This window comes from Anarhichas minor, unplaced genomic scaffold (genome assembly GCF_050575085.1).
Source record: "Anarhichas minor isolate MPS153535 unplaced genomic scaffold, ASM5057508v1 ptg000043l, whole genome shotgun sequence".
Lineage (NCBI taxonomy): Eukaryota > Metazoa > Chordata > Actinopteri > Perciformes > Anarhichadidae > Anarhichas > Anarhichas minor.
Genome location: NW_027466489.1, coordinates 6,967,981 through 6,995,715, shown reverse-complemented (window position 1 = coordinate 6,995,715; position 27,735 = coordinate 6,967,981). Strand labels below are relative to the sequence as shown.

Genomic DNA, 27,735 nt, shown 5'->3' with positions numbered 1-27,735 from the left:
CAAGTAGATGAATCGCCATTCATCGCCCTCTGACAGTTTCTCATCATGTCTTCTAAATAATTGGACATATAATAAACTGTATTCTAATTACCCACAAGCAATGCGTGAAAACGTTTCCCCGAGGTGATACATGGAGGAAAAGTAGAGCAGTGCATTCCTAAACTGTAGATGGAGAAAACCAGATCACGCTGATACACCGACCCTCTCTGAAGAAGAGTCGCAAATATACAGCGAATTCGGCACAATGTTTTGTCAAAGTATAACGGTATTATAACTGCTGGGACTTTTTGAGCAGGTCTAACCCGCGTGGACTACTTTGTAAAAGGAGGAGGAAGGTGCACGTTTTGCGATGCCAAGACTGACCTCAGGGCCAACCTCTGCTGCTGACATCACTCCGCCTCACGGCTCGTCGCCTCTGCTTGGAGTCCCATCAAGGTCTGAGTCTCCCGCTGTGACCGAGGGCGATGCCTCATCACCATTCATTCTCAGGCAGGCACTCGGGACGAACACACACACTCGCACCGGTCCCTGGACAACTTCTTTTTTTTTTTTAAAACGACAACAACGAAATAAAGCGTTATGATGACAGAAGAAAGTAGGGGCAAGCGAAGGAAACAAGCCAACCCCAGGAGGAATCGAGGTAAGAACCGTGCAGCGCTGAAAAGTTTGAAGAAGTTGGTAAATGATGCAGTGGACAGAGACCGAGATGATTTCTTCTGCAGTTTGTGGAAAGACTAGCTGTACATATTGTATAATCGCTGTGTAGCTTGCTGCACAGCAGGTTGACTACTCATGTGTCAGACTCTAATCTGTTTGCGTCCATGGCGTGTGATTGCCCTGCAGCGTAAATTGCAGGGTTGGTAATTCAGCTTTAGACAGGTTCGGGCATTATTCACTGGGATCGGTACACAAAACCCTGAAATACAAGCACACAACCTGTGGCTGCACGCGTTCTGTGAAATCGAATGAGCCTTGTTTCATTTTTTTAAGGTAAATTGTAAATCATTAGTTATTTAGAAGGATCCACACTGTTTAAAACCTTCCAGTAAATCAGTTTTGATTTTATTATTTGAACTAATAACTTTTGTCAAGCCACTGTCACTGTACAGAGACTTTAGTTTTGTTGCTTCACCTGCTCTGAGACTGAAACTTTTACAGGATCTTGTTCCCTTATTATCTATATGCGATGTCCTGCTATGCAACCTGATTTAACATAAAGTTTTCTTTAGTTTGATACTTTTTAAATAGAAAGTAGACCGCAGAAGTAATGAGATGCAGTTTAGGATTATCAACTGATGTGAACCCAAGGCTTTTCTTGAACTTCATGAAATGTCAAACATTTCTTCACGTCTAAAAAAAATAAATAATCAAATTTCAAAATCACTTGCATGATATATATATATTTAAATAGTAAAATAGAAAGTATTTTAAATGATGTAACTTATTGTGGCTATAGTTTTTCTAATATAAAGGTTTTAAAATATGAAGCATTTATTTAAATCAGCCCATCATGTGCATGTGGACTCATTTCTTTCTTTTTATTCCATTTCTTTCTTTCTTTTTTTATTCTGACATGACTATCAATCACCTTATCAAGAATTAATGGAAGGCGTCAGATGACCATGAAGCTTTAGATGATGTCAGTTATCAGTTTCTGTGAATGCACTTCCTACAACAGAGCTGAGAGGAACCTCTATAGGCCGTATGCTGAATTAAGAGACAAAGTTCTACATGCATCAGGTTGTGCCTTGTTTGTTTCTTTGTTTGTGTGTGGCTCTGAACTCACAAACAGAAGTTAGGATACACACATCTGTGCATGGATGCAAATGTACACATTTGTTTTTCTATCCTGCTGATGAGGACTGAACATTTATGTTAGAGTCAAATCCTCAAATAAACAGAAGGGATCCACAACACGCTTGTGTGAGCCTAAATTTAACTTGCAACCCCTTTCTAAATTACTTAAGTGTAAACCTAAACTTGAATCCCTGTAATCAAATAAACCTGTTTCGAATACTAGTTGGGTTTTTAGGTGATGTGTCTCGCTGCTGCAAGGTTGTTGTGATGCAGGGAAAGCTATTAGGTATCCTAAACAAACCTAACCATTACCCCCAATGCAAACATTGCCGTAAATCTACAAAAACACATAATCAACTCGGTGTCTAATGTTTGTTTTTTTGTCATTGCTATCAGTGAGAGGATATTTCGCCTTAAACATACAAAAAGCACACACACACACACAAACATTACTGGCTTTATTCTGAACTCTTGCAAACCATGCAGAGTACAACCGCCGTAAACCTTTTCTGTAAGGAGTGTGTTTACTGTGTTTAGTTTATTAGTTTGCGTTTAAGTGTTTCCTCATTTTATTCAGAGAGGTGTGAAGCTCAGCAGAGTGTCCCCGAGGTGAGAAACTGCACTGGCTGCCTGGTATAACGGGTAGTCGTGTGTGCATGTGCATACACACAGACACACTCTCACCTTTGACTGTCACCGAGCAGTTTGTCGATTTCACAAATCAGCACCGTCACACTACCGTGAGAGCTATCAGCAAAAAGCCACACTTACTGACAAGGACCTGTCACTTATCAGAGCCCCAGTCCTGTTTCTCTAACTCCTGCAGAAACCTCAGAGGAGAGATAAGCATCACCTCTGGTCACGTATAACTTTTACCAATTAATGATGTGTTTTAAAAGTGAACGTAAAGATAGTCGATTATAAATCAATATTTATATCTAAGAATCTGAAGAACGATAAATGTCATGTTAGACTGGTGTCTTTAATATATTCTTCAATATATTATCAGTAAGTTCGAGCTGCTTTTTCCCCCCAATTGCACAACGACTTGTTAGTACATCTGCACGCATGTATGCCTGCGCTGATGGAGTGCTTATACATAGCATACGTGTTTGTCACACATTCATCAGTGCATGTTTAAAGTCTGTGTGAGTGAGACCTTGTTGCGTCTGTATCCTTGTGTCAGAGTAGAAAAGTGTGTCTGAAAGCTCTGTGTAGGATTTGGAATGTGCTGGGCTGGAGGCGGCTTTGCGAGCAGGGAGTTAAAGGTCCTTGATAAAACCAAATGAATTTGGCAGGCCCGACTCATAAGACAGCGATTTGGGGGTCTTTTCCAAACCAGAAGAAAGAAAAAAAAACCCATAGGGCTGGCTTTTCTTCTCTCTCCAAGGCGCCTATTGATTATGTCTCTGTCTCCCCCAATGAAACTGTCAATGTTCACCCATCTTAAAGCAACGTGAGGAAATTACTACCCTTCGTTCCCGGCAGATTGAAAACAGCCCCGAGACAAAGGGAGGAAACACATCCATTTGAAACGATGAGCCGTATTTACTGGCTGTGAGTGAGATATTTGAGTTTCAAAGAGTGTGAATTAATTAGCTGAGCAATGATAGCCAACGGTTCAACATCCCCCCTTCAGGCCCGTATACACAGTCAGTTGAACCAATGGTTTCTGACACCATGGGTGGAATGCTCAACTGTACTTACACTTTTTAAAAATGTCTGGATGATGAATAGATGGGATGATTTATCTTTTTCCCTCAACAACAAATATGCTATCATTATTTTTTTTTTTACAGTGAACCACATTTATGAAGACACTAGTTAAGAAAATAATTTAAGACTCATTTCCGTATCTGGAAGAAAACTTTCATGAAACAACCCTTTAAAATCCATTCTCGTGCTTACTGAATTTCTCAAAAGCCATGTTGATGCAGCACTATTCAAATCTTAGCAGACGCAACCATGAAGACTCCAGTCATTTATTTAAAGTCTTCTGGCTGTGTTATGTGCAGGCTTTCCCCTCGCCTCAAACTCAGCAGATATCCTCTGACATGCAATGAGAGTCTTTCAATCCCTTGTTCTTGAATGGAGGTTTGTGTTTTATGAGCACCGTCACAAACATATTTCGTCCCGTTGCTTTGCGCTTTATGTTTTGTTAGTCCACGATGTGTCTTTTTAAGAGAGAGCTTTCTCTCTCCCTGTTTCCCTCATTCCCTCTTTCTCGTTTTTCTTCTTTTTTCAAGTGCCAATTTATTTAAACTCCTTTCCCCTTTTTCTTCTTTCTCCTTCATTGATTTCCAAACCCCAGTCTTTGTATGCAGCTGGGGCCCAGCTGTGTGTCTGTGACTGTGTATGTGTGTGCATGTGTGTTTGTGTGGGTTTTTCTGGCACAGTGCTGCCACAGTGAGCATAGCACACTGTACACAAAGGACTCGAGCAGCACAAGAAAAGAGAGAGAGAGAGAGAGAGAGAGAGAGAGAGAGAAAACGCGAAAGAGAGAGAATAGAGAGGAAAACATTTGAACGTGAACGACTGACGCGCCTGTACAGTACAGAGCGGAGGGGCCGTCCCGTTGGACTGGGCCTATTTTAATGGCCGATGTATCGGCGCTCTGGGTTGAGGGGTGGGGAGAGCGAGACAGCAATGAAGAGCCCAGGCACCACAGTTTATTACCAGGACTCTTCAAGGGGCTCAACTCAGGCGTCAGAAGCAGCGGGTGGGAGGGACAGAGGAGGAAGAAAGTAGAGGAGGACGACGGAGGTGGGGAACTGATGGGGTTGACAGGGCTGGAGACAGTTCCTCGGCGTCAGAAGACAAGAGATGGAGGGGTTGAGGGGGTAGAGACAGAAGAGACGGGCCGGGCGACAGAGTGTGGGATAATAAGTGCTTCCTCATTTCTTCCTCAACTTTTCCCACAGCGCCAAATGTCACAGATTTCTCCCATCCCAGCTCTGTGTGTCTGATGCCAGATCTGCACAGCAGTAATGGGGAATCCCTTGATTGAGTCCCTCTGGTATTTTTCACATGTTTATTCGATTATTGCTCTTTGCGATGTTTCAGATGTAGCCACAGCAGTCCCATGTCTGACTGAGCATTCCTGCCGCGTGGCTGCCACACTGTTGATCCACTCTAGGAGGAATTATTTGGAAAGTTTTCAGTGCCATTGAAGGATTAATACAGGCAGGGGGGGGGGGGGGGGGGATGTTACAGCTAACAAACAATCATGATCTGATCTCTTAGTAGATGAAGATCAAATCCGGTGTAATCACCAGAAACTATTTATCCAGAAATATGGTCCTAATAGAGTCCTAAAATGGTTCGATGGTGAACACACATCTCCGTTATACTTGAGAGTGGAGTGCATGTCTAAGGATCACACTGCATCAAAGATCACGCTCATAGCCACAGAGGTCGTGAGGTGTGTATAGGTGCCTGCGTACATGCGCTTTTCACACTTTAACACCAACTGTATTTCCTGCGGCTTCTCACTCACAAACAGGCATTTCTATTTCAAAGGCGTTTTATCTGATAAGGTCCACATGCTGTGTATAGTTTGATGTTGCAAATTGATCCCTTTTAATTCTCCACATAAGCCATTTGCAGCGCTATTATTACATTCCTTGCCGTTGCTTTGGCAAGACCCGTCGTCATTAAGTCTATTTGTGGGTCTTCCTTTTGTGCAGATAGCATGTGTTTCACATGCTGCACATGAAAGAGGTTAAAACTATCCAGAAAGGCAGGCTCTCTGCACACAATTTATAGATATGTGCTGTTTTATCACACCTCAAATTAAATTTGGAAACCCTGCTTCAGCTGTCATGTAATGCAAGTCCCAGATGGGTGGCAGAGAGAGAGAGAGAGAGAGAGAGAGGAGAGAAAGACAAAGAGACAGGGAGACAGAAAGAGGCAGACCCACTCAGCTGGCTGAGAGTTTGCTGCCAGCGAAGGGGTGAGACGACGCAGAACAGCAGGTTGAAAAATGAACAGTTTGATCAGCAACAGAGTGTCATTTGTTTAGGATCCGCCTTTATCACCTAAGAGGCCAGAAAGGCCTCACACCTGCTGGTGTTCGTGGTGTTATCAGTTTAACACTCTTTATGTTTTTGACATGCTTCTCATCTCTTTTCTGTCTTTCATTCTTTTTAATCTCTCACCAAGTCCAGTTTCTTATTGTTTTAATGTTTAAACGCCAAAAATGAGTCTGTTTCTCTTCATCTCGTGCATCTGTTTCCCCACTTACAACAAACCACTGCAGCTCACTGAAAATACTGTTGAGCTAAATGGCTGTAGCGAAAGAAAAATAATCAATTAAAATGTTAAGCTGTGCACTGAATTCACTTTGTGATGACTGACAAACAAAGGGATCTTGTTTCTGAAGCCCAGAGCACAGCCCTGGATGGATGAGACATGTGCTCTCTATGAATAGTGGTCCGGAGTCTGCGGAGGGGGTGAGATAGATAGATGTGTCTTTTGCTGTGTCTGTAGTTTTATGATACGATTTATGCCATGATACAGTACATTTTCTTGAAAAACTGTTTGTGGATAAAATAACCTGACAGCAGTGCTACTAAGGATTGTTCTTTTATTGATTAATCTGTAAATCATTTATTTTTGATTACATTTTCAATTGTTTAGTTGATGAAATGTCAGTTTGACAACCTGCGATAACACGGTCTATGGGGAGTTAACCGCTGTGTGACACAGTTAAAAAGAAAGCCATTGGCTTCTGAGGCAGGCTTATAGAAGGCAAAGTAACTACATTTAGTCGTGTTCAACTATTTGCTCAGCCTGCGTAACGCGGGTGTGTATATGCGTCGCCATGGGTCTGAAGCAGATTTTCGATGACAGTGGCTCGTCTTACCTCTGGCTCGCACAAAAGTGTAACAACATGAACTGGTTGAAACTAACTGTTGAACAGAAGCTGTAAGATCAGTTCATGCAAAAGTGTCAAAGTGAGCTCAGAAGTCTGACGTCAAGAGTTTAAACTCGAAATGTGTCTGTTGCTGCTGAAAACCAAAAGTACAGGCAGGCACAGAAACACCAGAATCCATTGAAAGATCTAAAGGGCGGGATAGGAACAAGAGGATCTGCACCCCTTGTGATGACAATCGCTTGAAAGACGAGTATCATATTCTGTTTGAATGAATGTAAGCGTAATGAACTAAAGTGATGGATATAAATAATATTAATATTATGTTTAAACCGCCCATCTTTTGTTTAAATTATTAAACTCAATTCATTTTGTTATTCCGATCAGATGAGCCAAAAGAATGTCCTTCCTTTGTTCTGGTAACATTTGTTGTACTTAAGCCAATCCGTGTGCCATTGTTTTGTTATTGCATGTGCCGTTTGTGCTCCGTACCATGTGATCACGGTCATGAGCCATATAAATAAATGAAAAAAAACATAAATCGTACAAGTTCCCAGAGCCGAGGGTAAATGAACGGTCCAAAAAAACAAATTTATTACATTTACAGTGATATCAAACAGATTAAAGCAGCAAATCTCCACATTAGCTGCATAAGCTGCAAACTCTAAACCAGATGAATACACATCAATACAAAATTCTGCAATATTTCTGTGTTAACCTGCTCTGTCCTCCATCACTTAAAACTTGGACAGACAACAAGAAAGGCAGGGGAGAGGTCAGCCAGCCAACTCCCCCTCTTTCCCTCTGTCTCCCTGTACCTGTGATCACCTGGCACCACATTCGTCTGCACATCCCACTCACAGAAATACTGCACACACACACACACACACACACACACACACACACACACACACACACACACACACACACACACACACACACACACACAGTTACCTATGAGGGAGTAAACACATTCCATGCTTCACTGATCTTTAGGCCCACCTGTAACGGTCGAGGCTTTAGGTCTCACATTTTACACACATCTCTATCTATCCGCCTCCCCCTTTCTCTCTCTCTCTCTCTCTCTCTCTCTCTCTCTCTCTCTCTCTCGCTCTCTCTCTCTGTCTATTGCTGGCAGCGTCTCATTTTAACACATTTCCACTTTATCTCCACCAGACACTTTTAGAGGCCGTGAAGGCATCGCCCAACGAAGTTTCACTTTGGCATTTAGGCAATAAATGTGTTCATTCGTTAAGTGAGTTAGTCGTTCAGTTACATTAAAACCAGATAGAAAAACAACACAATGCGTGAACATGTGAGAGTTTTGCAAAGTAATCAGAATAACCATGTTTGTAATGATTGATGCCTTTAAACACACTGCGGTCAAACTCTAACTCTTACCTCAGACAGAGCAAAGATGTTGATGTTTACTGGCTGCGTGCAATATGAGATCTGCAAAATTAATCTTTGGTAGCTCAGGTATGATAAAGAACAGAATCCATAAACCGGAAGTGTGTTCTGCTAGAAAGGAAGCAAGGCAAATAATATCAGTATACGCTGGTCCACTTCATCGTTTATCACTGTGTAACGATCTGGTAAATAGTCTTATCTCATCTTTTTTAAATAATTTCTCACGGTACGTGACAGGTTATCAAGTTTTTGTCAGTATTGCACAATTGCAAAACCTGGGACGTTTTTTAATTGAGAAGGTCAGTCACTAATAAAACGAAATGAAAAGGCAAGGAGAACAAAAAAAACGTTCTGAACTTGTACGGATTTAATTTATTTTTCCTCTTCGGCTGTGCGGTCGACTTCGGTACCTCAGGGAAACAGTGCAGTTATGATTATACGGTGCATGTGTCCAGCATGCAGGAGGGAGGGAAGTAAAAGTCATAAGGCAGCCTGGCAGCATATCAGAGGGAGGTAACGTCATCTAAATGATACAAGTAATAGGTGTGAATATGTCCAGGCCTGATATTGGGACGGGGCTCTGAATTTCAGACACAGATATTGAAGTTTGACTTCATTGTCACTTCTTTTTTTTTACTTTCCTTCTCAGATTTGCAGCTTTTTTCCGGCTCTCATCTGTTGCCTTTCTTTCCTCTATCCCTCTTTGTGTGGCTGTTTCATTGTTCTGTCTTCTCCTCTCCCTCTATCATCGCTTTCATTCTCCTTTATCTCCTCTTCTGTGTATCTCAACTGCTCCACCTTCCAGCCCTTCCACTCGTTATTCAAGATTCTTTCCATTCATTATACTTCTTTCTCCTCCTCTCCGTCCATCTATCCATCCTCCGCTCTTAAAGTCCTGTACGGTCGCCATCATGCCCCCCCCCCTCCCCTCCCTGAGCACCTCCCCTGTCCCACTGACACCACACGCTGCTCCCATCCCCCGAAAACCACTTCAAACAGCCAGCGCCATCAAAGCCCACAGTCAGTCAGCCAGGCAGCCAGTCAGCCAGCCTTCTGCTTCGACTTAAAATTACTGTCGTCCCGGTCGCAAGGCTGCTTTCCTCTTCTGATACACATCAAAGATCCTCTTAAACTCCCAAAGTTTGCTTTTTAAACCTTTCTTCTTGTTGAGTCTTTTTTCTCTCTCTCTCTCTCTCTCTCTCTCTCTCTCTCCCTCTTCTTGCCATCATTTTTTTTTCTCCAACTGGGCCAGGTCAGTAATGACATGCACACACTCTCTTGTGCGGTTCTGCTGTCTTTGCGTTTTTCTCCATAACTTTAATTAGTTTCTTTTTTTCAAGGCGTTGGTTCAGGCGCCCCATTCACAGCACACACATTCTCTCACACGCACATGCGCACGGTGCACCGAGCTGTAACTATAACGTACACACAGATGTGTGTAAATTAATATGCAATATGACTCATACATCTTCCTAATCAGAACTGCAAACCCACAAAAAGAACAGTTTAATAGCCCAGTGTATGTTCCTCTTTTTGCTGCCTGTATTTCTTCATGTGTGCGTGCTTAAGGCGCAGAAAAAGTGACGAAAGAAAGGCAGAGAGAGAGAGAGAGAGAGAGAGTGGATGGTGTGTGCAGACATGGGAGGGACGATTCAGCAAGAGACAAAGAAAATAGAAGCAGAGTGACACATTAGAAAGGCATCTTCTCTATGTTTCAAAGCCTCGGAGGTCACATGTGGTCACTTGAAATGTTTCGGTGTCTCATCATCTCCCGGGTGGAGGATGTAATGTCGACCGACGCCAGAGGATGGCGCCCCGTCTGTAGGTTAACCAGGCAGGAACTGGCTGCCCCGGTCTCATCTACAGGCTGTGTCTATTAAAACAACATTTGTCATCATAAAACAATGTATATTTAGAACCCATTACATGCTACACTTTGCAATTTAACTGAATGAGTCGTCTAACAGCAGCGGATAAAAGTCTGCTGATGTCTTTTCATGCTCTTTGCTGACTATCAGGGCCTCCCCATGGTTTACATTTGACTTTTTCTGTGGAATAACAGGGTGGATTATTATTATTGTCAGATTATTTGGCAGTAAGAGCTGTAATGGTATAGTTGCATTGATGTTGCTGCGACTGCATATGTAGTGATCTTTTTATAACTTAATGTGGGTTTCTCAGAATACTTGTATATCTTGTGTTTGAAATCAGCGGTAAGTGGTTAGATTAAGACATTTAGGGGTTTAATGCAGTAAAATGTCTTTTTCAAGAACACCACATCACGGTAAACACCTCTAACAGGCCTTTATACACAGATGCTTGAAGTAGACAAAGTCAGTGGGATACCAGGCATATTTGTTTCACCCTCAAAACAAATCTCCCGTAGTGAGCAACTGAAAGTTACAGCTCGAGTTGAACTAACCAAATCCCACATTGTCTAGCTGTTAAGCTCAAAGAGAAGTTTTATTTAGCGTGCAGCCCTATTAAAAAACTTCAGAACCTTTGTGCTCCGTCAGAGAATGTTTTAATATTCGAAAAGGAGCCACTATTGTGTGGTTTCTTGCGCCCAACGTACAAAATAAAGAGCCACATCACAAAGCTGGAACGGTCCCTGAGCATTTTCATGTGTAAAGAAAAAAAGAGGGAAAACAAATTTGGAGGGGGGAGACAGGGGTATTTATAGAGTGGTGTGAGAGTCTCTGCAATGACAGGAGCCTAATGAAGTGGAGTTTGGGTTTTGATTCACAGTGCGGTGAGTGCGTGGGTCCCTCTGTGACCGTTACTGCATTCCAGCACCGATCCCTCGCTACACGGAAACCAGTGCGGGGCAACAGGAGGAGGCGGAGGGCCAACTAGGAATAACGTGTTCCCTCTAACCGAGCTAACCTTTCTCACCAGCATCAGTCCTGCTTCCAGCGCAGCAGATGCTCACAGGGCCCGATGGCACTGAGCTCAAACATGGCGACAAGAATGTACGAGCTCTCACACTGTAGCGCAGTGTAGATGCAGTAGTTAAGTCAAGGTGTCACTGCTGGTGAGTCATCGACACATCAGCAAAATGAGTCAAATAACACACTTCAGCGTGACGAGGTAGGGAAGTCCAGAATGATATCAACAGCGTTTCTTATTGTATCTTTATTAGAACAGTGGAAATTGTATTGTGTGTGAGTTTACTACAGATGTGAAATGAGGAAGCGAGACGAAGACAAAGAATGAGATCAGAGGCTGTAAGTGATGATCATTTCAGCGAACGGTGTGGATGTTGAATTGCTGATAGAACAACTCTAGAAAAATCATAAACTGTCGAAACAGGTTTTTTTTTTTGACGGCTTAGATAATCCGACTGAAGATGTTGTTATTTTATGATTTTTTTAAGAACTATAAACTTTCTATATCCTTGCAAGTTCTAACAACAGACAAATACAATATATTCTCCTTTGTGCTGTGTAACTGTAGAGAATACTTTGTAAGCTGCAAAAAAAAAAGAGGCACTAAAGCAAAAAGCCACACGCATCTGCTCTGAAGGTAAAGGCCAGTGTCAAGTAAGGTGATACTTTTTTTGACAAATGTCACTGTGGTGGTCGACAGGACAGGTGAATACGGCGGCAAACATGTAGGCAGCAGCAAACAGGAAACCTCCAGAGGAAGAAGACAAGCAACCACAAGGGCTCTTTGCACACCTCTTCTCTCACACCTTGCCTCATTTGTGCAAAGAGAAAAAAACTGATTGTTGCACCTTTTTGCATAAACATTGATTCTATGAAAGATAAGATAATTATCTACCTGTGAGAAATGTAAAGCTATTCATTTTGAAGTTCCTGTGGAGGCCGTTGTCAACGCTGTGAAAGTTGAAATCATTATAGGCCTCTAGACATTTAGGCGACTCGCCACAATCTAAGAATATATAGCTTGGGTGGGAATCTACACGAGGTGATGAAAGTATGCCCTGTAAGTGTGTTTCTCCGTCTTCTTCACACCGCCATGTGTGTGTGTCTATAGCTGCAGTTCAGCGTACTGTACCTCTTATTTAGTCACAGCCGTCTCACCGTTTCACCAGCACGTACATGCACCTTCTTGGTGCGATTACTGGTTTAGGCCACAAGTTATTTGGGACTCCCTTCCTGTCCATGTTCACTCTTAAACGCTCTGATTTATCTATTTATGTTTCTGTCTGAATTGCAAAAACACACACGGTCCGACGTCGCTCTTTGAGTTGTGTTTTTATTATAAAAGGATTGTGCTGCAGTCTTCATTAAATTAATTCACACCAGCAAAGATGACACAGTGCGCATGGTTCAAGTGGTAATATGAGTGGGAGGAGATTTAACCTATCAGATGTAAAAACAAATAAACTTTGTCTCTGACTGACTGTCAAAGATAGAAACCTGGCAGAGAAGTCGACATCCTCACGGTTTCATCACGAGGTAGATTAGCTTGCCCTGCAGTAAGTTACAGCTTTGTTATCTATGTATTTTATTGCTGGTTTTGCTGTACATTACTTCTGCTTATTTGCTATTGGTTTAATCTTTTGAAATCACACAAGAGCTTGTTTCCACTTAGCAGATGTGGTTCACTGTTTTGGTGCAGTGATGAGACATGTAGATAGAGAATAACAGATCAGTGATTCTGATCTCGTTCAATTTTCAGATGCCTGTGCCCTTTTCAGAGCGGCCGTGGCAGCTGTTCACAGCAACGCAGTACGTTACAGCCGCTGTGTCTCTGGGGCTGTGCTTTGATTCGCAGAGGCTCCTCTGAAATCGTATTCACGCATGTGAATAATGAAACTGACGCCAGCGCCCAGTCACACTAAAAGCGCAACTCGATGACAAATCAACTTTGTGAGTGTGGTATCAGTGAATAGCTTGGTGGCTTTGAAGCTAAGAAAATGCCGAAAGGGATTCTGTGTTTGTGTCACAAGGGCCCTAATTGAACAGAATCATTAAAAGCCACAGTGAACAAAGGCAAAAATAGTTCCAACCCGGTGTTTGGAGTCAGTTTTAAAGATCAGTGTGCAGAGTTGCGCTGCAGTTGTGCACGCTCTTGTCTTTGCAGAGCCTTTATCAATGTGAGGAAATTGGCTTGGTGTTTATTTCTTGAGCTGATTGTTCTGTGGGCCTCTGAGTGTTTCAAAGTGCAGATGTTGCCACTGGGCTGCACATTCTGTGGTGGTGGTTTAAATGCTCTGACAGGGTGGTGTCTCCTAATGAGCGGGACATCTAAAAAGGCACAGAGCCGTGACTTTGCTGCTATTGCACCGCATGGGCTTTAAGTTTTCCATCTCTGACTGCTTTTCAGATATTCATGGGGTATCGCGTACACACACACACACACACACACACACACGTATTTCTTTGCTGTGTTTGATCATTCTGTAGCCCTCTGCAGCAGCAGCCCGGCCTTGCTCCCCATTTCTGCCCACAATACAAGTCGTGTTTGTTTGTTTTTCTCTATTTCTCGCTACCCTAGTTTGTGTGAGTGTGTGTGTGTTGAGGGAATTTCCCTCTGTAGCGTGTTTTTCACAGTTCGACATCAGTTGGAGGATTCGTGTCAGGCACAGTTTGACACTGTTGCTTTCTGTCTCTTTCTCTTCTCTAATTCCTCACTCCTCTGTCTTACTTTTATCTCTCTCTCTCTTTCTCCATCACTTTTATTTTTTACTTTCCGTGCAGTTTATGCACCGTTGCAGCGTTCCTCGTGCACTGCACCCCTGTCTCACTCGTGTCGCCCCCTTTCTCTAACAAACACACCGCAGCACTGTGTACTAAACAAAAATCATATACTGCAGCATACATCACAGTCAAGCATCTCCTCCTCCACACCAATACGACCTTTTACGATCCCCATCACAGTGTCACAGTTTCAGTCCTATCTTTTCGCGCCAGCAGCTATTTGCAAAAGTGCTTGTTTTGTGGCTCGCTGCCAACCAGCTAAAGGAATGACTGTAATCAATTGAACTAGAACTTGACTCTGCGACTTCGAGTTTCATATCAATGTGTTTGTGGTTATTTTCGCCATCATTAGACAAGAATGTTTGCACTTCCTCTTCTCTGGCAACAGAAATGCAATAAAAGTGCAGCAAAACATCCCATTACCACCATTCCTATTGGTTAACATGTAATTTAGAGCATTTAATCCTCAATTTGCTGTCGGCATTCATGATATATAGGCTAACCTGTAAAACATTTGGATGAATTGAAATTAAGACTTAACCACGAAAAGCAAAATGTAACACTGAGTTTTCTATAAAGTCAATTAAACTCACTTTGGAATATTATTGGTATCATACACTCTCTAACAACATTTTGAAATTATATCCTCTAATTCTGCTTTTGTTGCAGAACGTGTCCAGGGAAAGACGGTGTGTTCATTATGTATTTGGTGCAATAACACAGTTAGATAAAAAAAAAAACAATTGGCACACGGGCATCATTACTTTCTCAGTGTTGTTAGGGCAGGTCAAACCAAACCAAACCAGAGCAGGCCAAGGTGCCAATGTCAGAAGGAACCACCACCTTAGAGAGAGTGTGAGTTGCTGCCACGAGTGAGGAGATCAGGTGGGCGGTGTTTGGTCTTGGTTGCGGTCCTCCCATGACTCATTGTACAAATGTCAGACAACAGGTATGAATAGGAGAGCTGTCACAGAGAGTTTTTTAAATGTTTGATTTTCTGCGATATATTTAAAGATGGGTCACCGTTGTCAACATCAGCGCGTTCTGCAGATGAATGTGGATTTACCTCGTCTCTGAACTGCTCTCACAGGTAAAATGACAATACGCACATCTTCCTGCGCTTGCTTTTTGTTTGGTGTGAGGGCGTCCATGACCCTCGTGGTAATGTATTGAGTTCAAAATAGCAAGCGTTGAGTTTCTTCTGACACCTGTGAAATCGGGACATTCATAACAGCATGAAATACGTATTATATCGTGTAATAACTAAAATAAATATTAGGGTTTTTTAAACATAGCAAATATATATACGTTTTTAGCTATGCCTTAGTGTATTCAGTTGACTGTGTCCCTTTTGCTTCTGAGTTTTACCACCTACATTTTGTATTGTGTTAAATGTATCAGACATTACTGCAATGTGACATTATGTCATTTGAAGAGCTACGTGGATTTTAAAAACTCTTGATTGATGAATCAGTTTAAAAAGTGATTTTATGTAATACTTTAAAATGCATAATCCTAGAAAATGACAAGTCACAACCTTAAAAAAAAAAGAAAAATATATTTAACCCTTAAGAACCCAAGGTGACACAGGTGTCACAGACACATTCAGAAATGTGTTCCATGTGTTTCATTTAGTCGGTTTTATATCCCCGATAACTTTCCTTTACGGAAAAATGGGTTTGGGTTCTTATAGGCTAAATTCCCCACTTGATTTTATTTTATATGTTTATTTAAAGGTAGTTTTAATGCACATGGTGTGTGGTTCTAATTTGTGGATATAACAAAATCTGTATGACCTATGAATTCAGACACAAGGTATTTCTGACACAGTGAACAAGTGTATCAGAAAAACTACTATTCATTGGGTTGTTTTTATCACTTGTGAGGAATGAAAATCTATTAAAAAGCACTGATAACATTACATTACCGTTATTGTTTTATGTAGCGATCTAAGAATCAACCGAACGGTAATGATTACGCTGTGTGGTAAATTGGGCCTGGCCTTGTTTGTTGCCTTTGAAACCAAAAGAAACAAACACGGTAATTTCTAGGTAATTAATCTGTGTTTACCATTTAGCCACATAATTACTAAGTCAATACCAGATCACATGTGTGCGTCGTAAAATAAACTGCAGTTTAGAGTTTTGATGTACAGTAAGATGCCCTCTGGGATCCAAACAGTGAGACTGTCTGTGCTGTTGTGAGCCAGTGCGAAATAATTTCTTTCTTATATGAGTCTTTTTCTGTTGTTGCGGTTTGTATTTTAGTGTGTTTGTGTAAAGATTCTCCCTGTCGGTGTATGTGCTTGTGAACATATTCAGTTATCCGTCTCCGTCTGGCTTTGGAAAACTTTAAAAAACACAAAGAACCACTGTAGATGATCATTTTTTACGCTTCAGATCAGATTCAAGATGGATCACAAGCGCCCAGATAACAAGAACATGAATGTCCTTTCTTAGGATAAAACTCCCGAGGCTGAAAACAGAAGACTTCTTTCTGGCAAGCAGACCGTCAATCTTTCAGATTATCAGTCACTGTCAGGCAGAGAAAGTGACAGGCAGATTAAAATAGTGCTGGCAGTGTTTGATCTGAACACGGTCCCCCAGAGAACCGAGTGATCCACATCGTCAGGCATGATGCAGCACGGTTCGCTTACCACTCTCTGGATATGAGTCACGGTCTTCCCACGCACACTACATTGCATGCACACAATAGCAGTGTACTGTTATCTTCTGTGCTCTGCTCTGTGTTTTTGGTGTTCGGCATCTTCCAACAAATTATACACATTTGGAAAACTCTTGCACATTGCATGAACTCATAACTCCTTTGTACCTTGACATACAATCTCTAGTTGCAGGCAATCCCAAACCTCCTGCGCTGTTCAAAGATTTAGCTGTCCTGCTCCAACACAATTTTTAAAAAAGAGCAATTTGAAGGATGCAGTCACTATCCAAATAAATCAATCAACGGGCCCGATAATGAAAGCCATCCCAGCGCGGTGCCGCTTTAATGACAGCAGATATAGGCTCAGTGTCACTCACTGTCACGGGAGAGAGAATTAAGGCCAATTTGATGCTAATCCGGACCAGATTTTTCTCTCTTTGGGCCCAGCGGTATTTCCTATCAACACAGGAAACTCCTTCAGGGCTGATAGGTCGACCTCAACTACATCATAAAACTTCATAGCTGTCTGTTGTAGGGAAGCATATTTGATGACCAATTTCACCCCCCATAAGAGCAAGTCATTCCTCCCCATGAGCAGCAATGAGCAGCAGCTCGGATGAATCAGAATGTTTTGCATGAGCTAACTTTTTACAGAGGAGTACTGAAGCTGGGGAAGGACATGCAACTTGATGACACAAACAGAGAGGTGTTGCACTTTGAGATTAGCTAATATACTCATCAGGAGAGTGTGTGTACATCAAGTGTTTTAGGTGTGTGTTTGCGGGCCGCCCCATCGGCAGCGCTGGGCCCCCTTTTGCTCTTTCAGCCACAGAGTGAGTGTGTGTGTGTGTGTCTTCTAGATGTAAAAGTAGACGACATAGATTTGCGTCTCTGGAATTTGTCGCTGTGAGCCGTGGGCCGTGACTGAAAGCAAAATACTCCAGTAAGAGTGTATTTGGAACGGTTCACACACAAATGAAAATCTCTCCAGAGTGACTGAGTGTTGTTTTGACAGTTTAATGAATACACTTTGTGTTTTGTGAAATTAAATGAGCCGTGAAACCTTATTTTCACTCTGATCTGATGAAAAGAGGACAAAGAGGGAAATGTATTTTAAACTAATATAAGAAACATGAGTTGTGTTGTGATCTTCATCGGAGGCTCATCAGAAACAACACAAAAAGAAGAATTGGCCCTCTGTGTGCTGGCACAGTCCAATTGTTTGGCTTCCTCCAATGACATATTCTTAAATGGCCATTACTTGGTGGTGATTAGATATTGCCAATCAGTGAGAGGAAAACAGCGAGTCTTCAAAAAAAAGCCTTGGAAATAAGAGCCTACAGCTGAAATCCCAGGCATGTGTTTGTGATTGTCATTTATTGTCTTTGCCATGGGAAAAAGTAATGCGCCTTTCTAGTTGTGCTGCAGTCTGGGGACCGGGGGTACACTTTTATATTACAATATGTTATTTATCTTTTATTCGTATACTGCTTGACTACATCCCTGCCCGTCGCACATGTGTGACACTTTTAGACGGACATTTTTCTACCGTCGCACTAATTGTGTTCTATAAGAGCAATTACACGTATAAACTGTTTAATTTTAAAATAACATTTTACCATTTGATACAGAGAAAACTGAACGGTAAATGTTGTAATTACAATGATTAATACTAACAATAAAATAAACTGTATTTTACCGGATTGGAGTTTGATCAGCAAGATTACGCCTCAACATCCTTTTTATTTTATCATGAAATCAATCAAAACATTAATTGATAAAAGTGCATCTATTTAAATTTATTCTCAGTTTAGATGAAAGCCAGAGTAAAAGCATCCGTTTAGAAATCACGCTGAATTTGATCAGAAATGACTATTAACACTTTCTGTTTCTTTGAAGTTATATATTGTGGTCAAAGCTCAGTGAAATATTTGAAATAGCATAACTTGGGTTGGGAAATAAGTTGGGAGCCTCCAACTCGTGTCTTTTTGCCCTGTTTGGTTTCAGTTACTGACATCATTTATTAATTATGTGGCATTGTCTCTGGTTTGTTTTGGTCATAATCTACAGCTGGAATAATAGGAAACTCAGATATGTTGCATTTAGAATCATGTTTGAAAATAATGAATATATATCAGGACACCACAAAATAATAATGGGCTTTTCATTCAATGTAGAATAAAGATACACATTTATGATTTTCAATATATTTAAAAATACCATATATTCTCTACGAGCATACTGTCTGTTTGCTGCATGGCATTTAAACAGGACTTGTCATTATGAGTGTCTTTCGTCTCCCCTAAATTTCTTTTTGTCTTTTTCTGTTTCTGTCCTTCTCACAGTGGATGCTGAGCAAGTGAGTTCACTGGGATCTGAGGGGGAGGATGAGGTGGGCCTGTGGAGCCTGGAGCCCCAGGACTGCCAGGAGAGCCTGGACAAGGCAAGCTTGACACCCAGCGAGGGGACGGAGGAGCCCGTCAGCCCCGCTCGCTCCACGCGGCCGCACAGCCTCAGCCCCGGCAGCAGGAGCTACTGGCCGCAAGTGGAGCAGGAGGCCGAGGCCGCAGAAGACGCCACCACCGCATCTACCACTGACAGGGAGGGAGACCAGGGACCACTGAGGATGTACTGTAAGTTCCAAGCAAATGTAGACAAAAACTGTAAAACTTCAGCTTTCAAGTTGAACCTTTGTTTTCCAAACGGTTTCTGGAGAATGAAGGCCGGGCCAAGAAAGTGTGTAAAGTGTAAAACATGATACTCGGAGGTGGAAAGAGGAGCCTACTAGAATACTGTTACTTTTTTTTTACCATCGACTGTATGCTTTTTTTACACACCTCGTAGCGCGCACATGGAACTACGTTGCTATGCAACTAATTGGTTGTGGACGTTCTCATCTGGCGAGCTCAGCAGTGTGTTGTTGTTCTCACCTGTCAGGACAGCATCTCGAAGTCCTCCACAATCTGCTCCAGGTTCAACTTCTTCACTCGTTCACTCTCAAAGCATATAAGCAGTCCATTCGGCCTACATGTGATCCTTAATCTGATTGTACTAGGAGTGCTAAGCCCAGGTTCTGGACCATGGAGCTGTGCCCTCCTGCGGCTGCAGACACGGCTGCAGACACGCCTGCAGCGTCTTCACTGCTGCAGCTGCTGATTCATCTCCTTTCTTCCATTCCATTCTCTCACAGTTTATCAGGACATTGTTTAATGTGACTTTTGTTGTGAATTTGTAACAGATGTAACTTTAAATGAAGCGAAGTACAATACTTGTGATGAAAAAAAACTAGGCTACTTATGTCAAAGTAAAATTCCAGATTTTTAGAAAATACCCGAAAAAGTTCTGTATGGGCCTGCTGCGTAGGACACCACTGTATGTTTAGGCTAAACTCATTTACAGTGTTTTTCTGATGCAAGACACCGGCAGTCTCATGATGCCTCTCACAGCCCTCTAGATACACCTTCATAGCAGCTCCTTGTGAAACCATGCCTTCCCTACAAGCTTTTCCTCTTTTTTTTTCACTCTTCTCTTTGAAAAAGGCAGCCTTCTGAAAGCATGACAAAAGAACTCATCCCACACAATGTCACAATATTTCCATGCATCAAAGAGGTGACGTTACGGTACTGAAATCAGCACTGCGCGACGCGACGCTTTCCCTTTTATTTAGGAGAGATCAAAGGCTCACGCGGCTTGCCTACTAACAATCACTTAGCTCCTTCGCCTCGTGTGATTTGGCCTTGCCTGATGAAGGCAAAGCTGAGTTTTTACAACACTCAACCACACAGGCTCTTCCCTTCACCACATAAAAAAACAGCTCAAAATATGCCAACATCTGCAAACATTTGAAAAATCTTCCTCAAAGTCCCTGTAAGCTGGCTTGATTCATGATAGGAGGCGCCCTCTCGTCTTCACGTGGCTTTCTCTCTCTGCCTGCTCTTCTGTCACTGCACTCAAGGACACAAGAAAGAATTCTTTGAATCTGATATCATGGCCAACTAGTTCCCCAAATACATTGTTTTAACAGTCAGTAAAGAATTTAGATCCATTAGATTCAGTTGCACAGTGTCACTTTACGATTGATCCCCACTCGCGCTGCACACATGAATATTTGAGCAAGACATGTACATTCACACGGAGTAAACGTTTTAAAAATATCTTATATTCAACACATGAAAGCAGCAAATGTTGAACCTCACTGACAAGAGTGCTGACCAAATTAAACGATAAATTCAAAAGGAGAGATCGTATAACAATGCTTTGTATTAAACTGCTTTATAACGGGATATTGTTTATGGTCTTTTGTGCAGCGTGTGATACTTTTCTAAGTCTGTTTTCGTTGTCTGCATTGTATTTATTCTCTGTTTTTATGCCCCCCTCGCTGCCAAGATTTTTATTAGACTTGAATTAATTAAAGGAAGAAAAAAAATCTGATCATTAAATTTCCTTCAAATGTAATAAAACAGAATGTATCAGAGTTATGTTTTTTTATTTTTACAAAATGCCTCTTAATTAATCTCTAGTTAGAAATAAACATGTTTCCTATTATGGATATTACAGTTCCTCTGCATCTTTTTCTCTGTTCGCAGGTAAGAACTCAGACTCCCCAAATGCTTTGGAGGACCTGGCCCACTATGAATTTCTGGCCCAGTTGAGGAAGGCCTCTACCTCAGCCACTCTCTTGGACCACCTGAACCACAATGGCACGGCAGCGGTGTACCACCCGGAAGGCAGGCACGAGGAGCTGCCACCTGCCATCTGGTCACCAGGCGCTCAGCACCGCTCACCCGAGGGAGCAGGTAGGCCGATGAGGGAACAGCTGCAATGATGCTTAATAGAAAATCAACAAATCTGAAGTTACTGCCTTTGAGCCAGGCAGTATGTTGTTAGAGCGACGAGCCGCTCAGCTGCAATAGTAGTGATGCACTACATATCAGATTGTATATGCTAATGTTATTCAGAGAAAATGGAAAGTAACGCGCTTTTTAACACATCGGCTCATCAGCCGCTCGTGGTTCAACAAAGAGCCTTCGACGCATTTTACACATCCATGTTCAAGCAATTCATGCACGTGACAGCGTGTGTTGTCCCACAATGTACACATTTTACTTGTGGTTCAACATTTTATATCACATATACCAAGTAAATATAAAAGGTTATGTCATATTAAAAGCATATACAATACCTTTAGTACTTTTAAATAGTAAACAAGGATAATTTAATATCTTGCTCAATAAGCGGTTTACAAAATACATGAATGAACTACGTATAATACATTTTCTGTGGTCTTTTAAAAAAAATGTCACATCTCTCTCTGGACTCTAGATGCAGGGAGGACCCAGCAGGCCTGTCCATTCTGCCACAGGATGTATCAGCGAGGAGCCTCCTTGAGGGACCACATCAAGTACTGTCAGGAGAGGGAGGGGGGCCACATGGTGTGCCCGCTCTGTGGATACACTGCCACCGTTCGGGCACAGATGGAGCGGCACCTGGCTTTTCATAACCAAGTGCAGGACAAGGTGAGATACAAACAGACAGCAAGAGAAACGTCACCGAGATGAGCCAAATCGTCATTCTGTGACATCTAATGTTACAAAGTTATTTATTTGGAACTGTGTTGATACAAGTGACAATCAGACACAGACATTCATCCTTAAATGTGTTGTATTATAAAACTAATACCATTGTCTTAGGGTGTCATCACTTTGGATCAAGGCATTGAGACCAGGAAGTTCAAATGTCTGCAGTGTGGGAAAGCATTCAAGTACAAACACCACCTCAAAGAGCATCTCCGCATCCACAGCGGTGAGACAAAATAACATCACAACAGATGTACTCACCCATCAATTTGCTATTGTTTCCACGGTATCACTAACCCTTACTTATCGTGCTAGTTATATGGTAAGAAATTATACTTCATTTGATGTGTTGACAAGGAACAATAATTACGACAAGACAAGATAATTATGAAAATTGTTGAAGGTATTTTCAACACACTTTTTGGGAACTTTTGTCTAACATATCCCGCCTGCGTGTCATCCTTTAGGTGAGAAACCTTACGAGTGCTCCAACTGCAAGAAACGTTTCTCTCACTCTGGCTCCTACAGCTCCCACTTGAGCAGCAAAAAGTGCCTGAGTGGTGGAGGAAATGGAGGGGAGAGCGCAGGAGGAGCCAGCGGTGCATTTAACGGGCATAGCCAAAGCTCCTACCACCACTCATTTCCAACATCTCCCTCTGCAGGTGTGGGGAGAAACAGTACTGACAAGGGCTCCCCGTTGGCTTCACAGACCCAAGATCAAACCGGGCTTCTATGTCGAGTCCCAGAGGATCCTCACCAGCTTTCCCTGCAGGACCACAACAGCGCCAGAGCATCAGACCTGGCTCGGCTTTGGGACCCCTCAGCAGAGCTCTCTCTGAGGTCCAGTAGACTAAAAGGGAACACCCTGCTGCCTTATCTGCACTCTGGGACCAAGTTTGAACAGATGCTGCAGGAGATGCTTCACAGGGAGGTGAGGAAAGAGGAGGAAATGGTCAGAGGAGAAGGAGGAGCTGCAATGGAGGAAAGGAAGGGGATTAACAACGGAGGAGGGCCTGACAGGAAGGTGTCACCTGACAGGAGAAGAGGAAGAGTGAGGTCAGGTGAAGGGGAGAGAGGTGTGCTTGGGATGACGTGTCGTTGGTGCTTCCAGATCTTCCCCAGTGTGCCGGTGCTCCTGCAGCACGAGCGCTACCTCTGCAAGATGAACCGAGAGGCAGTGGAGGTGCCCGAGGGTCTCCGCAGCAAAGACCACCCCTCGCCACCTTTATTCTTCCCCAGATCTGCTCTCCAACCGGAGAACGGCAAACCGAGTGAAGTGTCCAACGGCCTGTCTGGAAACAAATCACCATTGCAGAAGCCCAGCTGGCACTCTTTACCGCAGCAGCTTTTGGTGGCAATGTACTCTCCCCCACAGCCCCACCATGACGCCCCCTCCTCTCGAGCGTACTGCTCCAGCCAGGAAAAGGGAAGCCCAAGCCAACCAATCAACCACTCCCCAGAGCTGTCATCGCCTCGGGTCAGAAGGAGGTTTCCCTCTTCAGGTTTCGGTTCTCCAGTCTGCCTGGACCTCACCAGCTGTCCTCCCGAACAGACCTCCCCTCAGAACCAGACCAGCAGCCCCTGGTCTGCACAGAACGAGCCTCTGGACCTCTCCCTGCCCAAGCAGCTCTCAGACCAGGAGGGGAGAAACAAGACTGTAAACGGCAACTCAGGCAGACGAGAGAGGAGGGAGCACGGGACCCAGCAACTCAGGAGACCGAGTCCGACGTCACACCTCCACCTTCACCACCATCCAGTCTACAGCGGGGCCGGAGCTCCTATGTTTCCAGGTTCCTTATATAATGGATTTCCTATCTTCAACCAGTCTGGTTTAGGGCTTTCAGGACATGATGGCATCACAGCGATGGCATCACAGCCAGGGTTTCTCTCTCCTATGGCTTACATGATGGATGCAGACACAGAGGCGACCCTGAAGAAGATCCACCAGGAGAGACAAGCTCTCATGGTGAGTAAGGTCTCTCTTTTAGGTTTGTTTAAAAGAATTGTGTGTATTTGCAGAAGAACAACCGTAAAATGACTGCAGAAGCAGCAACAAAAAATACATTCAAATATCTGATCATATTGTAAAGCGTTGCTGCAAGAATTTGTAGAATTAGATTAATATGAATGTGAATATATCATGATTTTCATGTTTTCTCTGCAGGGTGAAGTGTTAAGCCATGGAGCTCTAGACTACCTCTCCCTCATGGAAGAAGGACTGGAGGGAGAAGGGGGACCCGGGAGGAAAAGACTGAAGAAGACAGACGAGGGGCTTTACGCTTGTGACATTTGTGACAAAACGTTTCAGAAGAGCAGCTCTCTGCTCCGACACAAATACGAGCACACAGGTCTGCAAGATTTGTACAAACACACAGACGTTATATGCCATTTCCTATCATTTACAGATAACTACAATATTTGTTAAAAATGTTTAACGGAATAATTTTGGAAAACATGCTTATTTGATTTCTTACTGAGAGATGCTGGTAGACAGATCTTCTTTGAATAAAGCCAGGCTGGCTGTTTCCCCGTGTTCCCATTATTTGTGCTAAGCTAACCGGCTGCCAAATGGTTGTGATAATGTCCTCTCTATATAAAAAAAAATATTAGATTCATTTTTTTAATAAAATATTTTACACAATTTCTCTGCATTTTTTACAGGTAAGCGTCCTCACGAGTGCAAGATCTGCAACAAGGCCTTCAAGCATAAGCACCATCTGATTGAGCACAGCCGGCTGCACTCTGGAGAGAAACCCTACCAATGTGACAAGTGTGGCAAACGCTTCTCCCACTCCGGCTCATACTCACAGCACATGAACCACCGCTATGCCTACTGCAGCAAAGACCAGGATCCAGACCAAGATCACGAGGAAATGCCTTTCACCCCAGGGGCAGGCAGAAATACCGGGGGCCGCCTCGCCGACGAGACCCCTCTGTCCATGGAGGACACTCAGACGGCGCACTCCTTCCTCAGCGATTCCAGTCTAGACGGAGCTGCAGAGGCCCTCAAGGAGGAAGAAGAGGAGGAGGAGGAGGAGGATAAAGACGCAGGTGTTAGTGATGGTCATGTGGAAAAGGCACTAGTGGGTTTGTCAGGGGCAGCAGAGGAGCTGGGAGGTAGCCCCTTCCTTGGATCACCTACAGCGGAGAAGGGAGTGCAAAACGAGAGAAATGGTTACGATGTGGGAAACCACATTGTCAAAGCAGAGAGAGAATTCTGGGACAGAGACACCGAGGGCCAGAATGGAGACTTGGACAAATGTGAACTTAGCCTGGATTTAACAGATTTACCCAGAATAAAAACTTAAGGTGACTACAACAAGCCAATACAATGCATATACCATATATATATATTATATTAAGAATTTTGATACACTTTTTATTTCATGTATATATATATATATATATAAAACTGATTAAAAAAAAAATAAATTTACATGAGAAAATGCACAGAACTTCCAAAGCATAGATGGCCTTAAATTGGATGAAGCCATACAAACAAAAATATATGTGGCAATACGAATTATAGTATTTTATCATGCAAAATAGACTTAACGTACCTACAGCGCCTTTCGTTTGTCTTTGTTTTGATGTAATTGTTTTTTGTTTGCCGGGTCAGCTACAACACATTTGAGTTGACTCATCCGAGGTCATGTATCTAGATGTAACGCTGCATGAATCTCACTTTGTATTCGCTTGCTGCTGCTGACTGTTGCACAACCCATAAAGAAGAGGCCTTTGTATTTTTATGGCCAGGATCCAGTTTGCTTTGTTTAAAACATTTTGACTGTTCACATGTAGATGCACACCAGTGTGTGACTTAAGAAACCAGACGGCGCAATAAAGGATCGATTGCAGTAGTGGAAAGACATCTACTGTTACTTTAGCATGCTATTAAAGTTAGCGCTTAGATGTTACAGATACAGTCATATCAATCAGATCCGCTTGATGCTCAGTTAGTATATTTATTCTGGCAAGTGCAAGTACCATTCAATATCCTGTGGTATTATTTCATACAAACCCATACCTCTATTTTAAGAAATGAGCAATAACTTGTAACATGTTTTACACGGAAATACACACATGCAGCTATTACTTTGTCCCAAAGCTATTGATGGCTTGAGATTATATGGAAGTACTCCTTTTTATCATTCATGCTGTGAAATAACAAGGTACAACCACCTCATCTCTGCAACTATGGTGCTCAGTGGCTTTGACTAACCAGCAGTCTATCTTCGTAGTTTAGAGCAAGCAGTAAAAAGAGGAAGAACTGGAAGGTGGTTGTTTATTTATTTTTTTTAACAAAAAGCAATGGACTGCACCTTTTAAATGGTATTCTTTGCCAAGGGACAGTCATTCCTGTCAGTTTTGGGGGTTTTTCCTTCGAGGGGAGCAAACAAAACTTGCGCTGTCTCACTGTTTGTGTAATAATCACACAGAGCTGCTTCATTTAATCTTACGCGGAAATATCCCCCATTTCTCGTAATAATTTACATGTGCCATTTTCTCACCCCCGGAAACAAAAATGGGCCACACATTTAGGGCTGTCTGTTAAGGTGTGGCGAGAAGGTCAAGACTCAGGACACATACATCAACTTCCTCTTTCTGACTGCAGTAGTCAACGTGAGAAGTGCCTGAGATGTACTCAAGACACTGTGAGTAATCCGACAAAGCCTTGGTACGATGAGATAAGACGGTGGTGCATGAGGTGTGACTAAGCTTCTAGCATTCATGCATACCGTGACAACTTTTGGTCATAATGTATGTGTGTGTGTGCGTGTGTATGTGTATTTATCACCAAAGATATGCAAATGTGACATGCCAACTGCCACCTTTCTCGTGCGTAGTTCCTTACCTGTTATTTCTGGGTCAAAAAAATACTGAAGAAATGGTTTACTTTCCCTCAGCACACTTCTCTTTATAATGTTACAAGCAGTGTTCTTTTTATATATCTTTTACTGGCACCCATGCAACTTTTGTATTCACTTTTTATATATGTTTTATAATGAATATAATAAAATTGTACATACTTTGTCACAAGAATGTTGTACGTCATACATTTTTTTCTTTTAAAATATTATCCTCAATCAGCATTTTCTTGTGTTTTAATTAAAAAACCTCTTGCTGTAGCTTTATGAGACGGAAGATTTAAGTGTAATCATTTCAAGACAATTTTCATTCAGTGGCTATGAAATAGGTTAAAGTATTAAGGTATTTAAGAAGAGGGCAATGAAATTATCTTTCTTAAACGACCAAAAGCGATGGCTTTTTTATTTTATTTCAGTGTAAACACAAAAACATCTTTAAGCAAAAGACAGTTCTGAAGCTCGGCGGAGGCCTGCAGGCGACTCAGTTTCCCATCACAGTGAAATGTTTCCCATCACAGTAAAACGTTTCCATCACCACTTGTGAGCTGCAGACTGCTTTGTTTCACAAACTTTTTTTTTTTGTGGCTTTTTGTGTCTGTTTGCATAATGATTCATCAGATGTGCTGCTTGGTGCCCGTCAACCTGTGGATGTGGCTGAGGCGCGCAGGGGCTGAGCAGCTCTGCTGGTATTTGATACACTAAGCTTTAGGTTAATGGTTGGTTGAGTAAACAATCGGCTAACTGTAACATTAACAAACCATAACGGGTGACTTAGGTCAGATACTTTTGGGTGCCATGCATTAGCAGCATTGAGTCAGCTGTAGCACAAACTATTGGTGATGTTTTGACCTTTTTCTGATCGCGAACGTGAGTAAGAT

The 27,735-nt window shown here is 42.5% G+C and overlaps 1 protein-coding gene across 1 annotated transcript; it reads left to right on the top strand.

Annotated features, from left to right (window-relative positions):
• Positions 1-579: 579 nt before the first annotated feature.
• LOC142970342 (zinc finger E-box-binding homeobox 2) lies at positions 580-27,584 on the top strand. Its single transcript, XM_076110519.1, has 8 exons — positions 580-640; positions 18,759-19,046; positions 21,000-21,209; positions 21,736-21,929; positions 22,104-22,215; positions 22,457-23,955; positions 24,154-24,337; positions 24,651-27,584. Exons 1-8 carry the CDS (start codon positions 580-582, stop codon positions 25,295-25,297), a joined length of 3,195 nt encoding a protein of 1,064 aa, XP_075966634.1. The 3' UTR covers positions 25,298-27,584.
• Positions 27,585-27,735: the final 151 nt, after the last annotated feature.

Excerpts from the sequence above, each read along its gene's own strand:
- LOC142970342 (XM_076110519.1), top strand. The coding sequence starts at position 580 with ATGATGACAGAAGAAAGTAGGGGCAAGCGAAGGAAACAAGCCAACCCC. Across the intron at positions 21,930-22,103 it reads ATAACCAAGTGCAGGACAAG|GGTGTCATCACTTTGGATCA; the intron begins GTGAGATACAAA and ends CCATTGTCTTAG. Across the intron at positions 24,338-24,650 it reads ACACAAATACGAGCACACAG|GTAAGCGTCCTCACGAGTGC; the intron begins GTCTGCAAGATT and ends CATTTTTTACAG.